The sequence below is a fragment of the Elephas maximus genome, chromosome 14 (assembly GCF_024166365.1).
Source record: "Elephas maximus indicus isolate mEleMax1 chromosome 14, mEleMax1 primary haplotype, whole genome shotgun sequence".
Taxonomy (NCBI): domain Eukaryota; kingdom Metazoa; phylum Chordata; class Mammalia; order Proboscidea; family Elephantidae; genus Elephas; species Elephas maximus.
The window spans coordinates 8031547-8055358 of record NC_064832.1 but is presented as its reverse complement, the minus strand read 5'-3'; the positions used below and the strand labels follow the sequence as shown (position 1 = coordinate 8055358).

General features: G+C 35.0%; 1 protein-coding gene across 1 annotated transcript; it reads right to left on the bottom strand.

Annotated features, from left to right (window-relative positions):
* Positions 1–3633: 3633 nt before the first annotated feature.
* LOC126058411 (olfactory receptor 2AK2-like) lies at positions 3634–18923 on the bottom strand. The gene is made up of 4 exons (XM_049853483.1): positions 18528–18923; positions 8831–9097; positions 5348–5430; positions 3634–3639 (listed from the first exon to the last, which is right to left on the bottom strand). Exons 1-4 carry the CDS (start codon positions 18790–18792, stop codon positions 3634–3636), a joined length of 621 nt encoding a protein of 206 aa, XP_049709440.1. The 5' UTR covers positions 18793–18923.
* Between the last annotated feature and the right edge of the window lie 4889 nt (positions 18924–23812).

Genomic DNA, 23812 nt, shown 5'->3' with positions numbered 1-23812 from the left:
ATAAGTGGAAAAACATACCATGCTGATAGACAGGAAGACTCAACATTATGAAAATGTCAATTCTTCCCAAAGTGATCTACAGATACAATGCAATCTCAATCCAAATTCCAATGACAACTTTTAGCATGTTGGAGAAACAAATCACAAACTTCACATGGAAAAGGAAGAAGCCCCAAATAAGTAAAGAATTACTGAAGAAGAACAAAGTGGGAGGCCTCACGCTACCTGATGTTAGAACCTGTTATACCACCATGATAGTCAAAAAGGCCTGGTACTGGTACATCAGACACATAGACCAATATAACAAAATTGAGAACCCAGATGTAAATCCATCCACCTATGAGCAGCTGATAGTTGACAAAGGCCCAAAGTCCATTTAATGGGGGAAAAGACAGTCTTTTTAACAAGTGGTGCTGGCGTAACTGGATATCTGCAAAAAAATGAAACAGGACCCATACCTCACATCATGCACAGAAACTAACTCAAAATGATCAAAGACCTAAATATAAAACCTAAAATGATAAAGATCACGGAAGAAAAAATAGGGACAATGCTAGGAGGCCTGATACACGACATAAACAGAATACAAACCATAACCAACAATGCAGAAACATCAGAAGAGAAACTAGATAACTGGGGTCTGCTAAAAATCAGTTATGCTCATGAAAAGAGTAAAAACAGAACCTATGGATTGGGAAGAAATTTTTAGCTATGACATATCTGGGAAGGGTCTAATCATTAAAATCTACAAAATACAACAACACCTCAACTACAAAAAGGCAAATAAAAAAAATTAAAAATGGGCAAAGTATATGAACAGACACTGCACCAAAAAAGATATTCAGGTGGCTAATGTACACATGAGGAAATGCTCATGATCATTAGCCACCAGAGAAATGCCAATTAAAACAACAAAGAGATGCCTTATCACCCCAATAACACTGGCGCTAATCTAAAAAAAGGACACCCTGGTGGTGTAGTGGTTAAATGCTGTTAACCAAAAGGTTGGCAGTTGGAATCCACCAGGGGCTCCTTGGAAACTCCACAAGGCAGTTCTACTCTGTCCTATAGGGTCTCTATGAGTCAGAAATGACTCGATGGTGATGGGTTTGGTCAATCCATAAACCACAAAATAAAAATGTTGGAGAGGTTGTGGAGAGATTGGACTCTCATGCACTGCTGTTGAGAATGTAAAATGATACAATCACTTTGGAAAACAATCTGGTGCTTCCTTAAAAAGCTAGAAGTAGAAATACCATAAGATCCAGCAATCCCACTCATAGGAATATACCCAAGAGAAGTAAGAGCAGTCGCAGGAATAGCCATATGCATACCATGTTCATGGGAGCACCATTCACAACAGCACAAAGATGTAAACAACCTAAATGCTCACCAGCAGACGAATGGGAAACAAATTACGGTACAGACACACAGCGCAGCCTACTGACGGAGCCCGGCTCTACTCCGACACCCAACGGGTCACTGTGAGTTGCGTTTGATTCTACTACAACTGGTGGTGTTTTTTGTTTTATATGAAGATAAGCTGTAGCTACGTTGTTGTTGATGTCTTGCGCCGAATGTTGTTGTTGAGAGCAGTTGCTATTTAGTTGGCTTCTACACAAACTAACCTAATATATAAGACAAAGAAATTTTCCCTGGTCCCATGCCATCCTAATGATTGTTGGTATGTTTGAGTCCGTTGTTGTGGTTATTGCGTCAATCCATCTTTCTGAGGGTTTCCTTTATTTTTGTGATCTTCTACTTCACCTAACAGGACTTCTTTTCCTAGTGATCAGTCTTTCCAGATAATGTGTCCAAAGTAAGTAAGATGAAGTCTTGCCATCCTCATTCCTAAGGAACATTTCATTGTTTTATTGTAAGACTGATTTTTTTGTTCTTTTGTTAATGGGGCCAACACATTGAAAGTCACATGCAAGGGGGTGGTCCCTGTAGCAGAAGGTCTTCCAGAGGCTAGAGTCATAGGTAGCATCAGAAGGAAAAGAGAGCAAGAAAGCTCCCAGGGGTAAGAAGCGATATCCTCCTGCAGCCAGGTGATAAGTCTCTGGGTCAGAGAGCTCTAAAAGCAGCAGCATCTTAAGGTCTTTATAACTACAGGAATTTATCTTTTTTTTTTTTTAGGACTAGCAGAAGTTAAGTCCAGTTTTGCAGCGTATGTAAAACAGGCAGGTTCCAAGTGGCTAAAAATCTGCTTATTTGGGCTATTTTTAAATCAGTTGGACATGTACAAGTTTGAGTTTCATGCCAGTTTTTTTTTTTTTTTCGTATAATACGCCTCAGCTTACTTGAAGAAGTAAACAACTTGGGGCTAATACACAGAGGCCATTTTTGACTCTCACACAATAGGAAGTTCCCTTTTATTCCTAATTTTTGAGTGCTTTTTGTTAAACGCTTTTTTCTGCATCAGTTGATAGATCATCCCCCTCTCCCTACATTCTATTAATGTGTTGCATTACACTGATTGACTTTTATATGTTGAGCTACTACTCCTGCACTTGTGGGGTAAAGCTCAAGGGGTTATGGCATATGGTTCTTTTAATATGCTGCTGGATTGGAGTTTTACTATTTTGTTGAGGATTTCCATAGATATTTCTATGCAATATTTTTTTCTGATGGCTTCGTCTGGCTAAATATTAGGATGTTGATAGCATCATGGATTGAGTTACAAATTATTCCTTCCTTTTAGTTTTTGGAAAAGTTTGAGAAAGATTGATGTTAATTTCTATTTGATGCCTTCTTTATAATTTCTTTGTCATTATTGATATTCTCTATTTGTTGAGACATTATTCTCCTGATTTCCTTTAGGTCTTTGACCATGTTTAAAGCAGTAGATTTAAACGATTTGCCGAGCAATTCTATGTCATTGGTTCTTCAGGGACTGCTTTTACCGATTTTTTTTTTCCTGTGAATTGGTTGTACTTCCTGTTTCTTGGCATGCCTAGCATTTTTACCAAACACTGGGCTTTGTGAATTTTATAATGTGTTAACTCTGATAAACAGATTCTCCAGCCTACCTAGTGCTTGCTGTTATTGTTGAGGGCTGCGGTCATCTGTTTAGTGACATTTCCAAACTATTTATTTGTTTTTTTGTTTGTATGTATTTATTATTTTTCTCAGACTGTATTCTTTGCCATGTGTGGTCACTGAAGTCTATCTTCAGTTATTTTAGTGGTCAACCAGTGACCTGATAGAGACCTTTTCTGGAGTCAAAAAGATAAGAAAAAGAAAACTAAAAACACTTTCCTGGTCATTGAAGATTAACTCTGAATTAGATACTCTTTCAATGCTTAGCCAGGCCACCTACAATTGGGCCTTAGTCTATACCTCCGTTTGTGCAGAGCCCAAAGATCTGCCAGAGGCCCAAACCTAGGGTCCTCTCAGATCTTGTCTGAGCATGCATTCAACCTGGGAATGTGCCTTGGATCTCTGATCCTTCAGTACATTCAGTATCTCTACAAACAGTTTATTCTCCCATGCATCTGCCTCGTCAGCCTCTTCTTTTCCAGGCTATCAGGTTTGTCTGCTTCTTTCCCTGTTCTCCATTCCTTACCTCAGCTGGTTATGGCATTATATGTCTTTAAGGCTTTTGACAGACAGATACCACCTGGTAGCCACTCATATCTGAGAGGAGTAAAGCCAAGGCCTATCTCAGAGCGGGTATCTCTGGGAACTACCAGATTGGTAATAAACAACAACAACATTTTTAGAAAAAAGATCTGTCTTGTCCACACCCTGGCACCAGCAAGCCACACCAGGAATGTGAGCTGCTGTCTTCATGGCAGCTGCCAAGTGGAGAATGGGGGATAGTAGGTGAATAAACAAAAATGCCACCATTTTTCATCAAAATTCAACAGCATCTTTTCTCATGAAGCCCTTAACGTTTATTCTGTCAGTTTTTTTTCTCCACTTATTCATTGCTTCAGGGAAACCCTGGTGGCCTAGTGGTTAAGTGCTACAGCTGCTAACCAAAGGGTCGGCATTTCGAAGCCTCCAGGCGCTCCTTGGAAACTCTATGGGGCAGTTCTACTCTGTTCTATAGGGTCGCTATGAGTGGGAGTCGACTCGACGGCATTGGGTTTGGTTTTTGTTTTTTTTCATTGCTTCAGTGGAGGGAATGAATCCTATACCTTCTTAACACACTGTTTTCTCTAACATTCCCTCTCCTGATGTTTTTAAGTGACCCTTCTCTTATTTCAGAAACGCTGGTGGCGTAGTGGTTAAGTGCTATAGCTGCTAACCAAGAGGTCAGCAGTTCGAATCCACCAGACGCTCCTTGGAAACTATGGTGCAGTTCTACTCTGTCCTATAGGGTTGCTATGAGTCGGAATCGACTTGATGGGAGTGGGTTTGGTTTTCTGGTTTTCTCTTATTTCAGTATTTGCTTGGTTGCTGTAAATATTTTAAAACTTTCTAAATTTCTAAAAAAGTTGATTCTAACACTTTTTGTTTGTTGTTGTTTCTGTGCAGGAACAGGCCCTCCACAGAAGCTATCTGAGGCTATCAACTTGGTCATTTTCACTGACATTATCCACATCTTATTTTTTAAAAATATACACGGATATACAATTGATCCAACAACTTTCACTGAAATGTGTATCCTTTTATCACTCCCCATACAAGCACCTGACATACGTGACTCATCATTGTACACGTTTGTGTGCATCTGAATTATGTATTCTCTTCCATTGGTCTATAACTATATCAATATAAATTTTTGATATCACATAGAGTGATGCATCTCATTTAATTATTTTTAAAACTCCTTTTGAGGTATTACTGTTTTTTGCATCATTTTGTATAAATTCTATAGCCAACTTGTAAATTAAACACACACACATGCACACACTGATGGAATTCTAATGGGGATTATATTGAATTTATGTAATAATTGAAATGATTTATTTTTTCATTGTTCAGTATAATTCATGGATAATGCACTTAAATATAATGGTTTCATTACAAGTAAGTATGGGCAGCAGCTAGGGGGAGGCATGAGGAATCTTCTCAAGTGCTAATGATATGTTACTACTTTCATATAGGTTTGTTCAATTTGTGATAATCCAGCTGATTAGTTGTGAATGTACTGTATATGGATTTCTTTATTCTATATAACTTACACAAATCATCCTTCAAATTGCTATTTACTTAAAAAAGTTTGTTAGCTATAGCTATTGAAGTTTAGGCATCATGTTTAGTCAGGTTTAGGCTCTATTGGAACTCAAAAGAATGGAAATGGTCAAAAATACTACAAAAATTAATTATAATAATAAAAGATCAAGGATGTATAAAACTCTAAGGCCAAGATCAAGAAGCTGGGGGTGGAGATTACCTGAAACTTGAAGCTAGCAACTGGACATGCAACCATATACTTCAGCGACTGATGTGCTCTACAGATGTGAACTTGCATGCAGTCTGTGTGAAAAATATTTCAATATGTTAAAATTCATTTAATTTGAATGTACATTTATTAAAATATGGATTTGTTATTTTCATGTTTGATAGTAAGTGTAAATTAGAATTTCAAACTTTATGTAAAACACAAACGGTTTACACACTTAAGTAATTTCACCACCAATTCCATTCATAGATATATACAAAATACAAACTCTTGTTTATGGGAAACAGGAGACAAATGCAACAATGTTTATAAGTGCATTGTACATAATAGTAGACAACTAGAAATAAAACAAGCATCTGTCAGCAACAACACCAACAACAAAAAATGGATAAATGTGTAGTATAGTCTTAAAATAGAATGCCATTCAATAATAAAATAGAATGGGCTGTCATTTCATTCAACCTGGAGAGTTAGTAATGTCAACTGAAAAAACAATCAATTTTCAAAAAGATTATCTACAACTTAAGACCCCTTTATTAAGTTCTACAGCATCTAAAAATATTTTCTAATACCCTACGAATTCTATATTATAATTATAGCAAGAGAATTAAAAAACTAAAAATTCAGAATGATGGTGGAGGTATAGGAGGATATGAGGAGTCCCTGCATGGTGCGAACAGTTAACATAGTCACTGCTAACTGAAAGCTTGGTGGTTCGAGTCTACCCAGAGGCACCTCAGAAGAATGGATTGGTGATCTACATTAGAAAAATAAGCCGTTGAAAACTCTACCAAGAAGAGTTCTACTCTGACACACATGGGGTCGCCATGAGTTGGAGGAGCACTAAAGATAAACAAATTTACTATTTTAGTTGTTGGGTTGGGTGGTGAACTTACAGGTATACATTATAAACAAACTGACCGAAGTAAGGCATTCATAGACCAATAAACACATTTTGTCTTGAACCAAAAATGAGTGTTCCTAAAGGCCATTACATATAATTATTATTAAAATTATTGACAATGGATCCAAAAAAACTTGTCAGTGAATCTCTAAAATACTTCACAGAAATAAACGCTTTCTTCCAATACCATTGTTCATGCACTGATGGCACACTGGTTGTATTTTGCTCTCATGGTTTATATCCCACTTTATATTTAGCACCAAGTAGTTTAGCAACCCCCTGCATTATTTATTATCAACACTCAGACTCTAAGAAGTTTCCATATATTACTGATTGGAAAATAAATGATTAAATCCAATTCGGATAACGCTATTAGAGCTAAACATGTGCCTAATTTATGACCAAGCAATTTCAATTTAGGTATATATACAAGAGAATTGAGTTCACGTGTTCTCAAAAAACACTTGTACAGGAAGCTTTATGGTAGTTTTATTCATTATAGCCAAACATTTCTGACATCAGAATGGAAATAATTCTAAGCCATATGATGGAATTCAGCTTTGTAATAAAAATGATGGAAACACTCAAAAATATGGTTAAACCTTTTAAATATGTTTAGGAAAAGAAACCAGACATCAAAGAGAACTTATTTTCTGATTTAAAAGTTTCTACTCAATGGTGATGAGAAGTAAGAGCTTCTATTTAACGGTGATAGAAGCCAGAATAATGATTGTAATTGTGGGCCCAAGGCATTAACATGAAAGTAGCATAAGAGATGACGAATGATGAAATGCTCCACCTGTGGTTTCCCTCAAGCTGTAACGATGACGGTTCCATACCTCCAGTTGTTTATTTCAAGTTTTAGCCCAATTCTGAAAGCTTCTTATTTCATAGTATTTCACATCCCATGTGTCCACAAAACTCAAATGTCTGCTTTCTCCCAGTCTCCTGAATCTGCCCAGTCTTTGCCTCTCCACTAATATCACCTTGGTCCAAGGTAATATCTTGTCACAGCTGGACTACTGCAATGGCTTTCTTCTGCCCACATCAATTCTCTACCACAACTCTGCAAAGGTAGCCCGTTGTTTTAGGTTCAAAGCCACAATCCTCACATCCATCTAATTTACACTGTAAGACCCGGCTCCAAGACATATACCTATTTTCTGTGTCTCACCAATTTACTCCTTGATCTTTTGTGACTATGTTGGGCATGTCCCCACCTCAGGGAATTCTCACTTGTTCTTTGCTCTTCCCAGAACATTCATCCACAGATATCCACTTGTCTCTTGTCCTCGACTCCTTTTAGTTTTTAACAAATGTTGCATTCTTGGTTCTCCCTTCTCTGTTTGACTTAACATTGCAAATATCCTTTGTTTTCCCGATTCCAATTTTCCACTTAGTTCTTCTTCATGGTGATTAATACTTTTTGGTGAAAAACATACAGAGTTAAAGCATTAAAGCCCTTGTTCAATGAATGAATAAATAAATAAATAAATAAGTGGTTGTATGCACTTTGCTCTATATTATAGTTTGGTCATCATATGTATTTTCCTGATATTATGTATTATATGGTAAATTATATTTCATGTGCATTTTATTTCAGAATATTAAAAAAGGTACTAAAAATTTGTTATGACATGGGAGCATTGTGTTGACAGGGATTAAATCTATTGCTTTAGAAGATAAAGTTGATAATGGCAACCATTCTCTTGCTTTTACACAGCAAATCCACCCAGTTCCAATAACAATGCTTTAGTTATTTCTGAAAAGTGGAGAAACCAAGGCATTGTTACATTTATTTATTTTGTAAACATTTCTTTGAACTTACATATCTCTAGACAGTAGGCTAATCAAATCACGTTGTTCAGTCTCAAACTATAAAGGGTTCTTAAAGTCATATTTTCTGTACAAATATCCATTTTCCCAGCACTCTTCTCATGGCCCCCATGACCTCCTTATTCCTCAGACTGTAGATAAATGGGTTCAGAAGAGGTGTAATGATACTGTAAAACACCGCCACCACTTTATCTTCCTCAGGGTAATGCAAGGAATGTGGCTTGTATAGGTGGAGAGAGTAGTCCCATAGAATAGGCTTGCCACAATCAGATGAGAGGAACACGTGGAGATGGCTTTCGTCTGCCCTTTACCTGAGCTCATCTGGTACACCACAATAAGCACCTGGGCATAGGAAGCCAGAACAGCCATGAATGGTAGTAACAGAATGACAAGGCCACTAAAGAGGACAGTATACTCATACTGGGAGGTGTCCTGACACACCAAAGGCATTAGAGATGGAACTTCACAGAAAAAGTGATTAAGGATCCGAGATGTACAGAATGGAAGTTGAAATACATACAGTGTATGTATTAAAGCATTGATAGAACTACTGGCCCATGCACATGTGACCATGGACAAACAGATCGTCTTGCTCATGAGCACAGGATAATGTGAAGGGTGACAGATCGCTACGTGTCTATCATAAGACATGAAACCAAGAAGAGCTTCACTTCCACCAAGAGTCAAAAACAGAAAGGTCTGAATCTCACAACCGAAAAAAGCAATGGTCTTACTATTTGACAGGAAGTTTGTCGCCATCTTGGGTACCGTGGTGGAGATGTACATCATGTCAATGAAGGAGAGCTGACTGAGGAGGAAGTACATGGGAGTGTGGAGCAGAGTGTCCAATCGCATGAGGTGGATCAGTATGATATTTCCCATCAAAGCCACTGAGAAGATGACAGTAATGGCAACGAAGAATATCTTGTTCATTTGGCCATATTGGAAAAGGCCAAGAAGTATAAACTCTGCTCCAAAAGTTTGATTTTCTGTCTTCATGGCTTAAATCAAAACAAAGCAGACCATATCTGAAAATTCCATGTAACAACACTGACCTTTGAGAGAAAACAAAATGATTATTAAATGCAGTAGAATTCCCTTTAATCAGCTTAGGTGACTGTCTCTCCCTATTTTTATACAGGAAACCCTGGTAGTGTAGTAGTTAAGTGCAACGACTGCTAACCCAAAGGTCAGCAGTTTGAATCCACCAGGCACTCCTTGGAAACTCTATGGGGCAGTTCTTCTCTGTGCTATAGGGTACTATAGGTCAGAATCAATTCAACAGCAATGGGTTTGGTTTTGGGTTTTTATGCACTGAATCTGTGTCTATTGAGCAATGGGCATTTTGAAAAAATAAAAATAACGTTTCTTTAAAATTGATCACAGAATAAAAATATAATATCGGGATAAAACATTTAGATGATTTGCCAACATGAGTTACTACTCCCCTTGTAAATATCTTCATGATGATAGACTAGAGACATGTTCACGTGTTGTGAAAAAATCTTTCACTCAATTCCTTCATATATATAGTTTAGAATTGCACTGTTGGTTAAACATGGTATAATATTCTTTAAAAAAAAATTCTTGACTCCATTTTTCAATTTTGAATTTAAAAAAAAAGAAAAAAAATTATTTTTATACATTGTAAGAAAAAAACTTTTTTAAATTATATTAACATTTGTGGGTCAGGAATATTTTAGCTCTTCTAAATGAATTGGTGGTTATATAGATAACATCTGTAAGTGTAAATGGGAATTCATTGACAAAGCCCTCCAAAAAAAAAAAAAGATCCATCGATCTACCTACCTACCTACCTATCTACCTACCTACCTACCTATCTATCATCTACCTACCTATCTACCTATCTACCTACCTACCTATCTACCTATCTATCTATCTATCTATCTATCTATCTATCTATCTATCTATCTATCTATCTATCTATCTATCTATCTATCTATCTATCTATCTATCTATCTATCTATCTATCTATCTATCTATCTATCTATCTATCTATATGCCAGACCTAAGGGATGGTTGGAGAATGAATCATTAAAATAGAAGTTAACAATTATTTATCTAAATTTAACTCAAGAAGCATGTCAAGAATGGCATTTTTAATTTTACTTAGTCCTGTTATATTAATTCGGGAAATTTACATTTAAACTGCACTTGGAAGAAGTGGCAATTAGTAAAAGTTTATCACTTGCTGCTCAATCAGGATATGAACTCAAAAGACTACTGATGGCTTTTTTAAAATTCAGAAGTTTTGGATAATTCTTATTGCAGAACAACGTTAAGAAATAGAAAATATTTTCAATTAAAAACTAGCCAACTTTAATATAAAACCCCTTGTTGTTGAGTTGATTCCGATTCACAGAGACCCTATAGGACAGAGTAGAATTGCCCCATAGGGTTTCCAAGGAGTGGCTGGTAGACTCGAACTGCCAACCCTTTGGTTAGCAGCAAAGCACAAAATTAACTGACAATAACAATTGTTGATTATACACATGCAAGTACTAATACAATTCTGGCACATAAAATTCAATGACTCATCATCAGTTATATTTACCGTTAACTTGACTATACTTGGTCCAAGATGCAGTCACATGAGCAAACCAAAATGTAAGTCTTCGTTCAGTAAATGCCTGTCCTTCTCAGAAGCCGAAATGTAAATTAACCAGTTAGGACTTGCCTGCTGCGCTTAACCTAGTTCAGAATGTCCCATTAATCCCTTCTCCATCACCATAAATCTGTTGAAAATGAAACTTCTACAAGATTAATTTGTATATGAGCTCATAAACTATATCTGCTATTCATGAATTGGGAAGCTATTGTCTGAAACTTCCTATTCATGAATTGCAAATAAAGCTTATAAGTTCATATGCAAATTTAATCTAGTAGAAATTTTATTTTTTACATTATCTATAGTCAGCCAAGTTTGTATAAACTAAGGCATACTTTTTTTTTTTTGAACTAACAATATCATGTTAGGAATTTTCATTGTATAAAAAATTTGTAGAAGTATAGTAAACTTAATATATTTTACAGAAGCAATTTGGAATGATGAGTACATGATAAAAACAGATAAGGGAACTAAAAAATATCAGCTTGGTGAGATAATGTGCATGTATTCAAAATCAGTTATGAAAACTAGACAGCTACACATTATATATAGAAATATATATGCACATGCATGTATGCATATGTATTTCACTTGAAATAAAACAATTTACAAAATATTTTAATTCAACTGCAAAGATTCTCACCACGAATTTGTATCGCTTGAAATAGTTTACAACCTTTCACCATTCCAATAATATTGTTGAATATGACTATGCCTTGAGCATAATACAAAGTGGCAAGGCAAAAATAAGAAACATTTTTTTCTACCCCAGTCAAGACTACTAGTGATGCCTCCAGGGCCATGCTGCCCAGTAGGGATTGCACTGGACCTTCAAACCCTACCCTTTTCTCGCTTTACAAAGACACGTCTCTTACCTTGCTCTTTTGTGATTGCTGTCCCAAGAAAATTTAAAATCAATATATGGCCAAATTAATCTCAGATAACATACCTGGATATTCAATTTTTGCAGAGATCATCCAAATGTAATATGGATAATCTAGCCAGCCCAGAAATTGCCCAAATCAAAGGAAATGGGCCTGCAAGAAAAATACTATTCACTCTACATAATTTTTCAAATAAAACACATTCCTTTAAATAGTGTCCCTGAGATTAGTTGTATATTGATCTTTTTGACACGAATTGTAGCAAAGTATTCAAGGTATTATAACATTGTAGGTTAAATTCAGAGTAATAAATGGCCCAAAAGAGTTATTTGAAATCTGAATGGTTGTTATTATGAACAAGACTGCTTTACCGCTAGCAGGCCATGTTTTTAAAACTGAAAAATCAGCCACCGTGTTGAAAACCATATTCTTTTTCATTAGAAACCCACTGCCATCGAGTTGATTCCGACTCATAGCGACCCTATCGGACAGAGCAGAACTGCCCCATAGAGTTTCCAAGGAGCGCCTGGCAGATTTGAATTGCCGACCTCTTGGTTAGCAGCTGCAGCACTTAACCACTACGCCACCAGGGTTTCCAGTTAGACATATAGATTATTTTACATATATAAAAAATAGTTTAAAATTTTATTTTAATTGAGATATATCATCTTTCATATAGAGATCTGTTTCATTCTCCTAGAAGACTTTTTTTTTTTTTTTTTTTAATAAATCATTAAACAGGGAGTTGGGAAATGGATCTGCAGAATTACATAAAAGATTTTCCTGTCACCCCACTTGGGCACAGCATTAGAGAGGCACAGCAAGTCTGTCTTTCAAAAATTTTTAAGTTAAATTATATTATTTGTTTGTCATATATATTAAAAAGTCACAGACAAAACTGCATGTATTAGGAAAATCAAGCTACTTGACACTTCTACAGGATGACAGAAAAATAAATTCACAAAGAAATCCAAAGCTATGAAATCTCTAATTTGAAACACATTTTAGGAAGTGTTACCATTCTATGAGCTTGCAGATTGCTTTTTTTTTTTTGCCTCAGCAAATAAGTCTTCAATCATTTACCATGAAAAAATTTAGTGGAAAAAAGAATCAAATGTTCAAACTCATTTTCTCGTCCTTATATAGACTTTAAACCTCTCGGTGGACACAGGCTGGCTGCCTGATCAGGGTGGAATTCATATTTTGTTTCTCAGAGACCTTCTGGGAAAACTAGACCTGTAGTCCGTGATTAAGCACATTGTACAAATTACAAGTGATATTTTATTAGTCCTGGTGTCTGCATTCCTGGGGGGAGGGAGGGAAATGAACAAAGGGTCAAGCCTCAAAATATATTTGTTCAAGTGAAAAAAAAAAATCAAATAATTGATATTAGCTGATTGCTTCAAAATTTTTTTTAAAAGTTAACTATTTAGCCTTTAAAATATGTATGTAGATTTTGACTCCACATAGTAATCAGCTAATGTATAGTTTGATTTTTTTCTATACAAAATATGCATGAAATACTGAGGATATTATTAATGTGCTAAATTTTGCAATAATTTTATTCCCAAAATAGGAAGGTTGGCTTGGCCATGGAAGTAAGGGACTCCGATTTCTGAAAGTCCACAGATCAAATACAGATGCTGTAATCCCTAAGGGTTAAAGTGCCCACGTGTAGATTAGAATTTAGAGTTTGGCATGGTGCTCAATAACGTTGTTCTATTTCGATGAGATGTACTTAATCTGTAAAAATTGAAGTGAGTTGAAATTTTAACCAGTCAATTCCCTTACCTGATTCTGTGGGATGACATGAAATAGCTGCTGTGCTCAAGAATGGGAAAAGAAAAATTGCAATGGCTTAAGAAGAAACTCGATGTGGGTTAGATTTTGGGAAAAAAATACACAGGTTTATTCTCTCATGTACAGACAGGGATGTAAGTCACATCATAAGATCTTATCTTCATTTTTCTCCAATTATGATATATATGTTATTTTATAATTCATAAATTATAATTTATAATAATTATTCCTTAATTTGAAATATTTTGTCTCATTATTCTCTAAATCACTTTCCAAAGAAAACTCCAGGGGCCAAACAATCACTGAATCAGTTTTAGGAGGAAACACAGGTGTTTAGGAACCCTAATCTCAGATTTTTACTGAACGATTGAGTCCTATGAATAGTCAACTTTTGCCTCACATTCAGTCACTTGTGGAAGGATTTCTAGAATGTCGAAGTGACATTTGTAAGTTTTGAATACTGTGAAACTTGTACAGTTTCTGGCATTTTCTTTAAGAACAAGAGAGCAAAAATACAAATATAAAATTGATATGACTGTGGAAGAGGCCTGCACAGGTGAGAGGATCTGCAGTTCAAGTTTCTTAAGTTTCAATGAAAATCTACCTCTGAAGTTAGGTTTGATACCTTTAAGTGGTGCTTGTTGTTATTGTTTTATTATCACTTGATATTGTGTGAGAAAAATATTTAAGTGTATTATACACAGAGAGTTGTCAGCTACTTTGAGAGAACATGAAAACCTAGAACTCTTCCTGTGGCATAAAGAGAGATATCTCTCAGGGGCCAAACAACTTACAATGTTGTCCAGCATGCTGTAAGCCCTCAATAAATATTAGCTTTAATGATGATTATTAATGATGATGCCGTTTTTACTGCCTTTTTGGATTATTATTTTACACAAACTAAGATTGATTCAAGGATGGAAGCATCTCCTCCACTGCTTTGCTCAAATGTGGACACAAATCCTTCTAAAAGCTTTCCCCATCCCAGTGTGACATGGTTCTACTAAAGTTTCAAGAGAAAAATAAACAAAACTAGAACAAAGTATCTACAGGGAGAATTACTTAAAATAAGTCCTGTACATACAGTCACTCTCTCTGATAAGGTTCAAAGACCTAAAGTTTGGTATTGAAGAAATCTGAAGTATAAGAGAGTAATCAGTAAATAAATAGAGAGAGATAAATGAATGAATGAATAACCAAATAAGCAGAGATATCAAGTTTGGTTCTCCAGAATAGAGAGAGATAAATGAATGAATGAATAACCAAATTAGCAGAGATATCAAGTTTGGTTCTCCAGAGCTCTAGTCAAAACCTGATTTTTGTGTGTTCATCTGACATCCTGCAATTTTGTTGGATTTGTATATTAAATCTAATAGTTTATTTTTGTTTTTGTTGGTTTGTTGTGTGTGTGTGTGTATTCTTTGTTGTTGTTGTTAGGTGATGTCAACTTTGTTCTGACTCATAGCGACTCCTATGTACACCAGAAGGAAACACTCCTCCGTCCTGTGCCATCCTCACAATCATTGTTATGCTTGAGCCCAGAGTATTTCTTAGGATATTCTGTATATAAGATCATGTCATTTGAACAGGAACAAATTTACTTCTTTTCAAATTTGAATGCCATTTCCTATTTTTTTTTTTTTTCCTAACTTTTCTGGCTAGTATTTACGTAATAATATGGAATAAGAGTTGTGAAGTCAAGCATCCTTGTTTTGTTCCTGATGTTACGGAAAAACTTTTACTTTTTCACCAATGTGTGTGATGTCAGCCGTGGGCATTCCATAACTGTCCTTAATAAGATACAAGCAGTTTCCTTACATTTCTAGTTTGTTGGGAGATTTTATTCTGAAAGGGTACTGGAGTGTGTCAAATGATTTTTCTGCATCAATTAATATAATCATTTTTGTTCATTCTCTTAATTAATTGATATTTATGTTTAACCACTTCTGCATTTATGGGATAAGTTTCACTGGGTCGTGGTGTATAGTCCTTCCAATACGCTGCCCTATTTGGTTTGCTAGTATTTTGTTGCAATTTGCTGCCAAATTTGGTTTGTTAGTATTTTATAGACGATTTGCATCCATATTCATAAGGTACATTGTGATTTATTTTATTTTTTTTTGCTTTGGTAGCAGGGTGATAATGTCATTCTAGAATGAGTTGACTTCTATTTTTTGGAAGAGTTTGAGAAAGATTATTGTTAATTTCTATATGGTGTCCTTTTATAATTTCTATCTCCTTATTGGCAGTCTCTATTTGTTAAGACATTATTTTACTGGTTACCTTTAGTCCTTTGTACATGGTATCCATTAGCACCTTGAACATATTTAATACAGTTTATTTATATTATTTCTCTAGTAATTCCAATATCTGAGTTGACTCAGGGATTGTTTCAAATTTATTTATTTTTTCCTGTGAATGAGCCATGTGCTCCTGTTTATTTGCATGCCTAATATTTTGTTGTTGCTGTTGTGGAAAACTGAAAATTGTGAATTACAAACCATAATTATTAAAATTATTGACAATGGATTAAAAACAATCTTGTCAGTGATTATCTTAAATACTTCACAGAAAATGTATACTTTCTTCCAATACCATTATTCATGCACTGTTTGAGCACTGGTTGGATTTTATGGTCATGGCTTATATCCAATTTTATATTTAGTGCCAGGTAGTTTAGCAAGTCACTGCATTATTTATTATCAACAATTAGACTCTAAGAATTTCTCTTGTATTGCTGAATGGAATACAAATGATTAAACCCACATTGCAATAACACATTCATAGCTGTACATGTACTTAAAATATGACCAAGCAATTTCAATCTTTGATGTATATACAAGATAATTCAGTTAATATGTTCTCAAAAAGCATTTGTGCACGAAGTTTTATGGTAGTTTTATTCATGATAGCCAAACATTTCCTGCATCAGAACGGAAACAATTGCTCAGGAACCATACAATGGAATGCAGCTTTGTAATATAAATGATGGAGTTACAGAGACACACAAAAATATGGTTAAATCTTTTAAATATGTTGACTGAAAGAAGCCAGATATCAAAGTGAACTTTTTTTTTTCTGATTCCAAAGTTTCTACCCAATGGTGATGAGAAATAAGAGCTTCTATTTAATGGTGATAGAAGTCAGAATAATGACTGCGTTTGTGGGGCCAAGAAGTCAACGTGAAAGTAGCACAAGAGATGCTGAATGATGAAAACGTTCCACCTGTGGCTTCCCCCGAACTATAATGATGACAACTCCATACTTCCAATTATTTAGTCCAAGTCTTAGCCCAATTCTGAATGCCTCTTATTTTGTAGCATTTCATATCCCAATGTGTCCACAAAACTCAAATATCTGCTTTCTCCCAGTCTCCTGAATCTGGCCAGTTTTTGCTCCACCACTAATATCACTTCGATCCAAGGCCATATTTTGTCACAACTGGGCCACTGTAATGGCCTCCTTGTGTTCACATCAATTCTATACTCACAACTCAGCAATGGTTGCCCAGCATTTTAGGTTAAAATCCAGAATCCTCATACTGATCTAATTTATACTACATGTTCTGGCCCCATTACATCTACCTATTGCCTAAGTCTCATCAATTTACTCCTTGATCTTTTGTGACTATGCAGGGCATGTTCCCATCACGGAAGTTCTCACTTGCTCTTTGCTTTTCCCAGAACACTTTTCCTCAGATGTCCACTTGATTCTCTTCCTTAACTCCTTTTAGTCTGACAAATTGTCACATTCTTGTTTCTCCCTTCTCTATTTTACTTATAATTGCAAACATCTTTTAGTTTCCCTATTCCAATTTTCCACTTAGTTTTTCTTCATGGCAATTAATACTTTTTGATATACTGTACAATTTATGCATTAATTTTATATATTGTCTTTCACCTCACAGTGAAATGTAAACTTTAAGAGAGCAGACATTTATTTCAGTTTTATACTGCTCAACCCCATATCACCAGTGCCTATAATTGCGTCACATACAAAGTTAAAGCATTAAAACTTTTGTTCAATGAATGAAAGAATGAGTGGATATATGAAATCTGCTCTATACTACAGTTTGGTCATCATATATATTATCTAGGTATTACGCATTTTGCAATAAATTATATTTTCTATGCATTTTATTTCAGCAAATTAAAGAAGAAAAAATATTTGCTATGACATAGGAGTATTGTGTTTATAGGTACTAAATCTACTGCTTTAGAAGATAAACAACGTAGATAATGGCAACCATTCTCTTGCTTATACATTGTAAATCAATCCAGTTCCAATAGTAGTGATTTAGTTATTTCTGAAGAGAGGAGAAATGAAGGCATTTGTCTAATTATTTATTTTGTAAACATTTCTTTGAGCTTACATCTCTCTAGACGGTAGGCTAATCAAATCATGTTGTTCAGTCTCAAACTATAAAGGGTTCCTAAAGTCATATTTTCTGTACAAATGTCTATTTTCCCAAAACTCTTTTCCTAGCCCCCATGACCTCCTTATTCCTCAGACTGTAGATAAATGGGTTCAGAAGAGGTGTAACGATACTGTAAAATACCACCACCACTTTATCTTCCTCAGGGTAATGCAAGGTGTGTGGTCTTGTATAGGTGGAGAGAGCAGTCCCATAGAATAGGCTTGCCACAATCAGATGAGAGGAACACATGGAGATGGCTTTTGTCTGCCCTTTACCTGAGCTCATCTGGTATACCACAATAAGCACCCGGGCATAGGAAGCCAGAATGGCCATGAATGGTAGTAGCAGAATGATAAGGACACTAAAGAGGACGGTATACTTACACTAGGAGGTGTCCTGACACACCAAAGGCATTAGAGATGGAACTTCACAGAAAAAGTGGTTAATGATCCGAGATGTACAGAATGGAAGTTGAAATACATGCAATGTATGTATTAAAGCATTGATAGAACTACTGGCCCATGCACATGTGACCATGGACAAACAGATCGTCTTGCTCATGAGCACAGGATAATGTAAAGGGTGACAGATCGCTACATATCTATCCTAAGACATGAAACCAAGAAGAAGAGCTTCAGTTCCACCAAGGGTCAAAACCACAAAGGTTTGCATCTTACAATCTAAAAAAGTAATGGTCTTACTATTTGACAGGAAGTTTGCTGCCATCTTGGGTACCGTGGTGGAGATGTACATCATGTCAATGAAGGAGAGCTGACTGAGGAGGAAGTACATGGGAGTGTGGAGTGGAGTGTCCAATCGGATGAGGTGGATCAGTATGATATTCCCCATCAAAGTCACTGAAAAGAGGCCCACAATGGTAACAAAGAGGACAGTGTTCATTTGGCCATATTGGAAAAAGCCAAGAAGTATAAATTCTGTTCCAAAAGTTTGATTTTCTGTCTTCATGGCTTAAATAAAAATAAAGCAGACAATATCTGAAAATTCAATGTAAACAACATTGAATGTCCTTCAAAAGAAAACAAAATGATTATTAAATGCAGTAGAATTTCCTTGAATCACTTTAGGTGACTATTTCTCCCCCTGTTTCTATGCACTGAATCTGTGTCTGTTGAGCAATGGCCAATTTGGAAAAAAAAAATATTATCTGGAAATAAAAATTTAGATGATTTGCCAACATGAGTTTTTTCTCCCCTTTTAAATATCTTCAAGATGAGAGATTGGAGATGTGCTTACTTGGTATGAAAAAGAAAAATCTTTCACTCCATTCATTTAAATAATTAAACAGGACAGTGATGTTCAAATATGGTATAATATTCTTACAAAAAGAATTTCTTTTTCCATTTCTCAATTTTGAAATTATATTGGCTATAGGTTGTAATAAATGTTATATTACCATTTGTATGTCAGGAATACTACAACTCTTGTAAATGAATTGGTGATTATTTCTATAATATCTGTAATTGTATGTGGAAATTTGTTGCCCAGGCAAAAAACAAATATGCGAGACCTTTAAGAAGGGCTGGAGAAAGAAACATTAAAATGTTACGTTAGCAATTATTAATCTAAGTTTAACTCAAGGAACATGTCAAGAATGGCATTTTGAATTTGACTTGGTCCTTTTATATTAATAGGGGAAATTTACATTTAAACTGCACTTGGATGAAATGTCAGTTAGTAAAATGTTATTACTTGCTCCTCAGTTGAGATATGGAGTCAAAAGGTATTGATGTCCCATTAAAATTTGAAAGTTTTAGGTAATTGTTATTACAAATATTGCTCAACGAAGTTGAGAGATTAAAATTATTTTCAGTAAAAACTAGTCAGCTTTAATATAAAGTGCGACAAATATGAAAATTAATTGGCAATACCAACTGTTGATTATACATACATGCAAATATAAATACAATTCTAGCATACAGAACTCAATGATCTATCATAAAGTTTTATTTACTGTTGACCTGACTATACTTGGTTCAAGGTGCAGTCACTTATGCTAAGCCCCACATCAGCAAACCAAACCTAAGTCTAGTTCCTACAAATGCCTGACCTTCCCAGAAGCCAAAATGTGAGTTAACCAATTAAGACTTGCCTGCTGAGCTTAACCTAGTTCAAAATGTTCCATTAATCCCATCCCCATCACCAGAACTGTTAAAAACAAAATTTTTACAGAATTAAATTTGTATAAGAACTCATAACCTGTAGTTGCTATTCATGAATGAGAAAGCTCTTGTCTGAGACTTCCCATTCATAAATTGCGAGTTAAACTTATGGGTTCATATACAAACCTAATCTTGTAGAAATTTGGTTTTTAACATTATCTATAGTCAGCCAAGTTGGTATAAACTAAGGCACATTTGACTATAAGTAATCATATCATTAAGTTATATAGGAAAGATACTACACACATTTCATATATTCTAAAAAGCTTTGATCCTATTGAACAGTCTTTCTTCATTATAGGCCTTTCTCAAAGAACAGTGCTTTTCTCTAAAACTGCAAACACAGTGATATAAAATAATGATGGATGTTTGTATAATTCAGAAAAAAACAAAGACTTATTCTAACAACATTATGATTTTTCTGAATGTTCTAACCCATGAAATAGAATATGACAAATAAAAATAACAACACAAAAAAGAAAAAAAAATTTTCTATTTAAAAGCTTTACTGTTTTTGAAAACCTAATAAATGAAAAACATTTAACTTGCTAAAAGTGTTTGATAAATTGTATAAATTAAATTAATAGTTAGCGACATTCTAATACATTATATTTTTAATATTCTTAAAAATTTTCACCTTAGTAATAACAATACTCAATGATAATAAAATATTATTTAAATATGGTTATCCAAAAAACTGGCTTATGTTTTAAAAATATCAAATGCAAACACATGTAACTGAAAGGACAAAATAAATGTCATTGCAAGCTAGTTCACTGTAAACCAATTTATGTAAATAGAATCTAAATTTTAAGATAGGTTATATATTTCAGACCATGATGCAATTTTTTAATAAAAATCTGAAAGAAAATGATCGAGTTAGAAATAAAAATTAAAAAAAAATGTTGATCAGAGAATGAAGAGGAGGAAATACAACATGTAAAATTTTATGGATATAAATGTGATGAAATAGCTTGATAATTGGGCGTGATAGAAAAACAGGAAAGTAAGAATACAATAGCTGTAGAAGTTATCAGGAGTCTTGATTCTGTGTAGTGATTTTAGCACTGAGCTGCTAACTGAAAGGCAGGCGGTAGTTGGAACCCACCAGCTGCTGAACAGGAGGAGAAAGATGTGGCAGTCTGCTCCTGTAAAGATTTAAAGCCTTGGAAACCCTATGGGGCAGTTCTACTCTGTCCTATAAGGTCACTATGAGTTGCAATTGACTCCATGGCAGTGGGTTTATAGAAGTTATATAATTATTATATGACTACATATCGTCAATAAATTATATACTCTGCCCATTGCCTTGGAGTCAATTCCAATTCATAGTGATCCCTTGGGCAGAGCAGAACTGCCCCATAGGATTTCTAAAGCTACAATCAGTACAGAAGGAGCCCTGTTTGTGCTGTGGTTATGTGTTTGGCTGATAACAGAAGAGTTGGTGGTGTGATCCTACTAGGTGCTTTGAGGGAGAAAGATGTGGCAGTCTGCTCCTGTAAAGATTTACTGCCTTCAAAACCTACTTTGTCCTATAGGGTCACTATGAGTTGGAATCTACTGGATGGCAGTGGGTTAATCTTTATAGAAACAGGCTGCCACATCTTTCTTCCTTGAAGTTCCTGGTAGGTTCCAACCCCTGACCTTTGGGTTAAAACCCAGTGCTTAACCACTGTACAGCCAGGGCTCCTTCAATAAAATATGTAGAGAAGTCTGTTCTTTTTGTGAATTTGATCGTTTGTTCTACATTTTCTCCCACTCTGTCCAGGACTCTCTGTTGTAATCCCAGTCAGAGCAGAACCCTGGAGACTATGGCCCCTGGAGATCCTTCTAACTCAGAACTGAAGCCACCCCTGAAGTTTACGTTTCAGCCAAAGGTAAGACAGGTCTATAAAACGAACAGTATATGACATCAAATGGGCTACACCTGCCAAAAAACAGCGAGGAGAAGGCAGGAAGGGACAGGAAAACTGGACAAATGGAATGTGGGAATGTGGCGTGGAAAGGGGGAGAGTGCTGACACAATAGGGATTGCAGCCAATGCCATGAAAAAAATCGTGTATAAATTTTTGAATGACAAAGTAATATAAACATATATATGGAAGGAAAAATTTACTTAAAAAAAAGAAAACAGGAACACTGGCAACAATTTCCAATCTATTGGAATGCCCATTTCATCAGGTGGGAGTCGTTATTTTGTAGTTTTTACCCCAAAAAATTTCATGTAAAGAATTATAAATCTAAACAAGAACCCAAATTAAATTCTTAGAATAAATAAAAAATTTTAATATCACAAATAAAATCCAATTTACCAAAAATTAATAATAAAAATGAAAATAGCTAAGCAGAAAAAAAATATACAAATAAGTGATACATCAAAAATGAAATAGAAGGCTTAAAATAAAGAAATAATCCAAAAATATTAAAACCTAGTTAAACAAAACAACTTTATTAAATTATTAGGCCAAAAATGTTGTGAGCAACGTTATCAGATATGCAGTAGCATAGTTTTGGTAAAACACGGTAGATCTTTTCAAAACTTGCTAATCATTTCTCACGACATTTGATCATTTTCATACCTGTCGCAGTCGTTGAGTTAGGGCTGCTTACCAAAAGGTTTGCAGCTCGATTCCACCAGCGGCTCCTTGGAAACCATACTGGGCAGTTCTACTCTGTCCTACAGGGTAGCTTTGAGTCAGAATAGACTTGATGGAAACCACTTTTTTTTTTAACAGTTTCATATTAGGAATTTTTCTTGTGTAATTTATAGAAATACACTAAACATACAGGAGAAATTTGAAATGAAGGGTACATGATAAAAATGGAGAAAGGAACTAAAAACATCAACTTGTTGAGATAATGTGCATATATTCAAAATCGGTTATGAAAACTAGACAGTTACACATTATATACACACATATATACATATGCATATAAGCATATATATTTCACTAAAAATAAAACAATTTACAAAATATTTTAATACCACTGCATAAGTTTCTTAACAGGTGTTTGTATTGCTTGAAATACTTTACACAGTTTACAACCTTTCACCTTTCTAATAATATTCCTGAACATGACTATGTCCTAAGCATAATGTAAAGTGGTAAGGCAAAAATAAGAAAGAAATGTTTTTTCCACCCCAATCAAGACTATGAGTGATAGCTGCAGGGCCATGCCGCCCAGTAGGGGTTGCATTGGACCTTCAAACCCTAACCCTTATCTCACCTTACCAAGAAATGTCTCTCACCTTGCTCCTTTGTGATTGCCACCCCAAGAAAATTTCAATTCAATGTATGGTCAAATCAATCTCACATAACTTACCTTGATACTCATTTTTGCAGAAATCATTCAAATGTAATCTGAATAATTTGGGCAGCCCAGATATCATGCAAATCAAGGAAATGAGTGTGCAAAAAAAACAATACAATCCACTCTACATAATTTATCAAATAAAACAAATTCCTGTAAATAGTGTCCCTGAGATTAGTTGTATATTGATTTTTTGATATGAATTGTAGTAAAGTCTCCGAGGTATTGTAATATTTTAGGTTAAATTCAGAGTAATTAGTGGCCTAAAACAGCTATTTGAAATTTGAATTGTTGTTGTTATGAAGGAGACTGCTCACATCCAGCGGGTCATGTTTTTAAAACTGAAGAACAAGCTACTGCATTGAAAAGCACATTCTTCTTCATTAGATGTGTAGACATCCACATTCTTTTCCAGATATAAACTAATTAATTTTAAAACTTATTTCAGTTGAGATATATAGTGTCTCATATAGAGATATGTTTCATTTTCCCAG

Coding starts and splice junctions, on each gene's coding strand:
- LOC126058411 (XM_049853483.1), bottom strand. CDS start 18,792: ATGAAGACAGAAAATCAAACTTTTGGAACAGAATTTATACTTCTTGGC. Junction 9,098..18,527: donor AGCAAACTTCCTGTCAAATA/GTAAGACCATTA, acceptor TTTTGATTTAAG/CCATGAAGACAGAAAATCAA. Junction 5,431..8,830: donor GACAAACTTCCTGTCAAATA/GTAAGACCATTG, acceptor TTTTTCACACAG/ACTGCATGCAAGTTCACATC.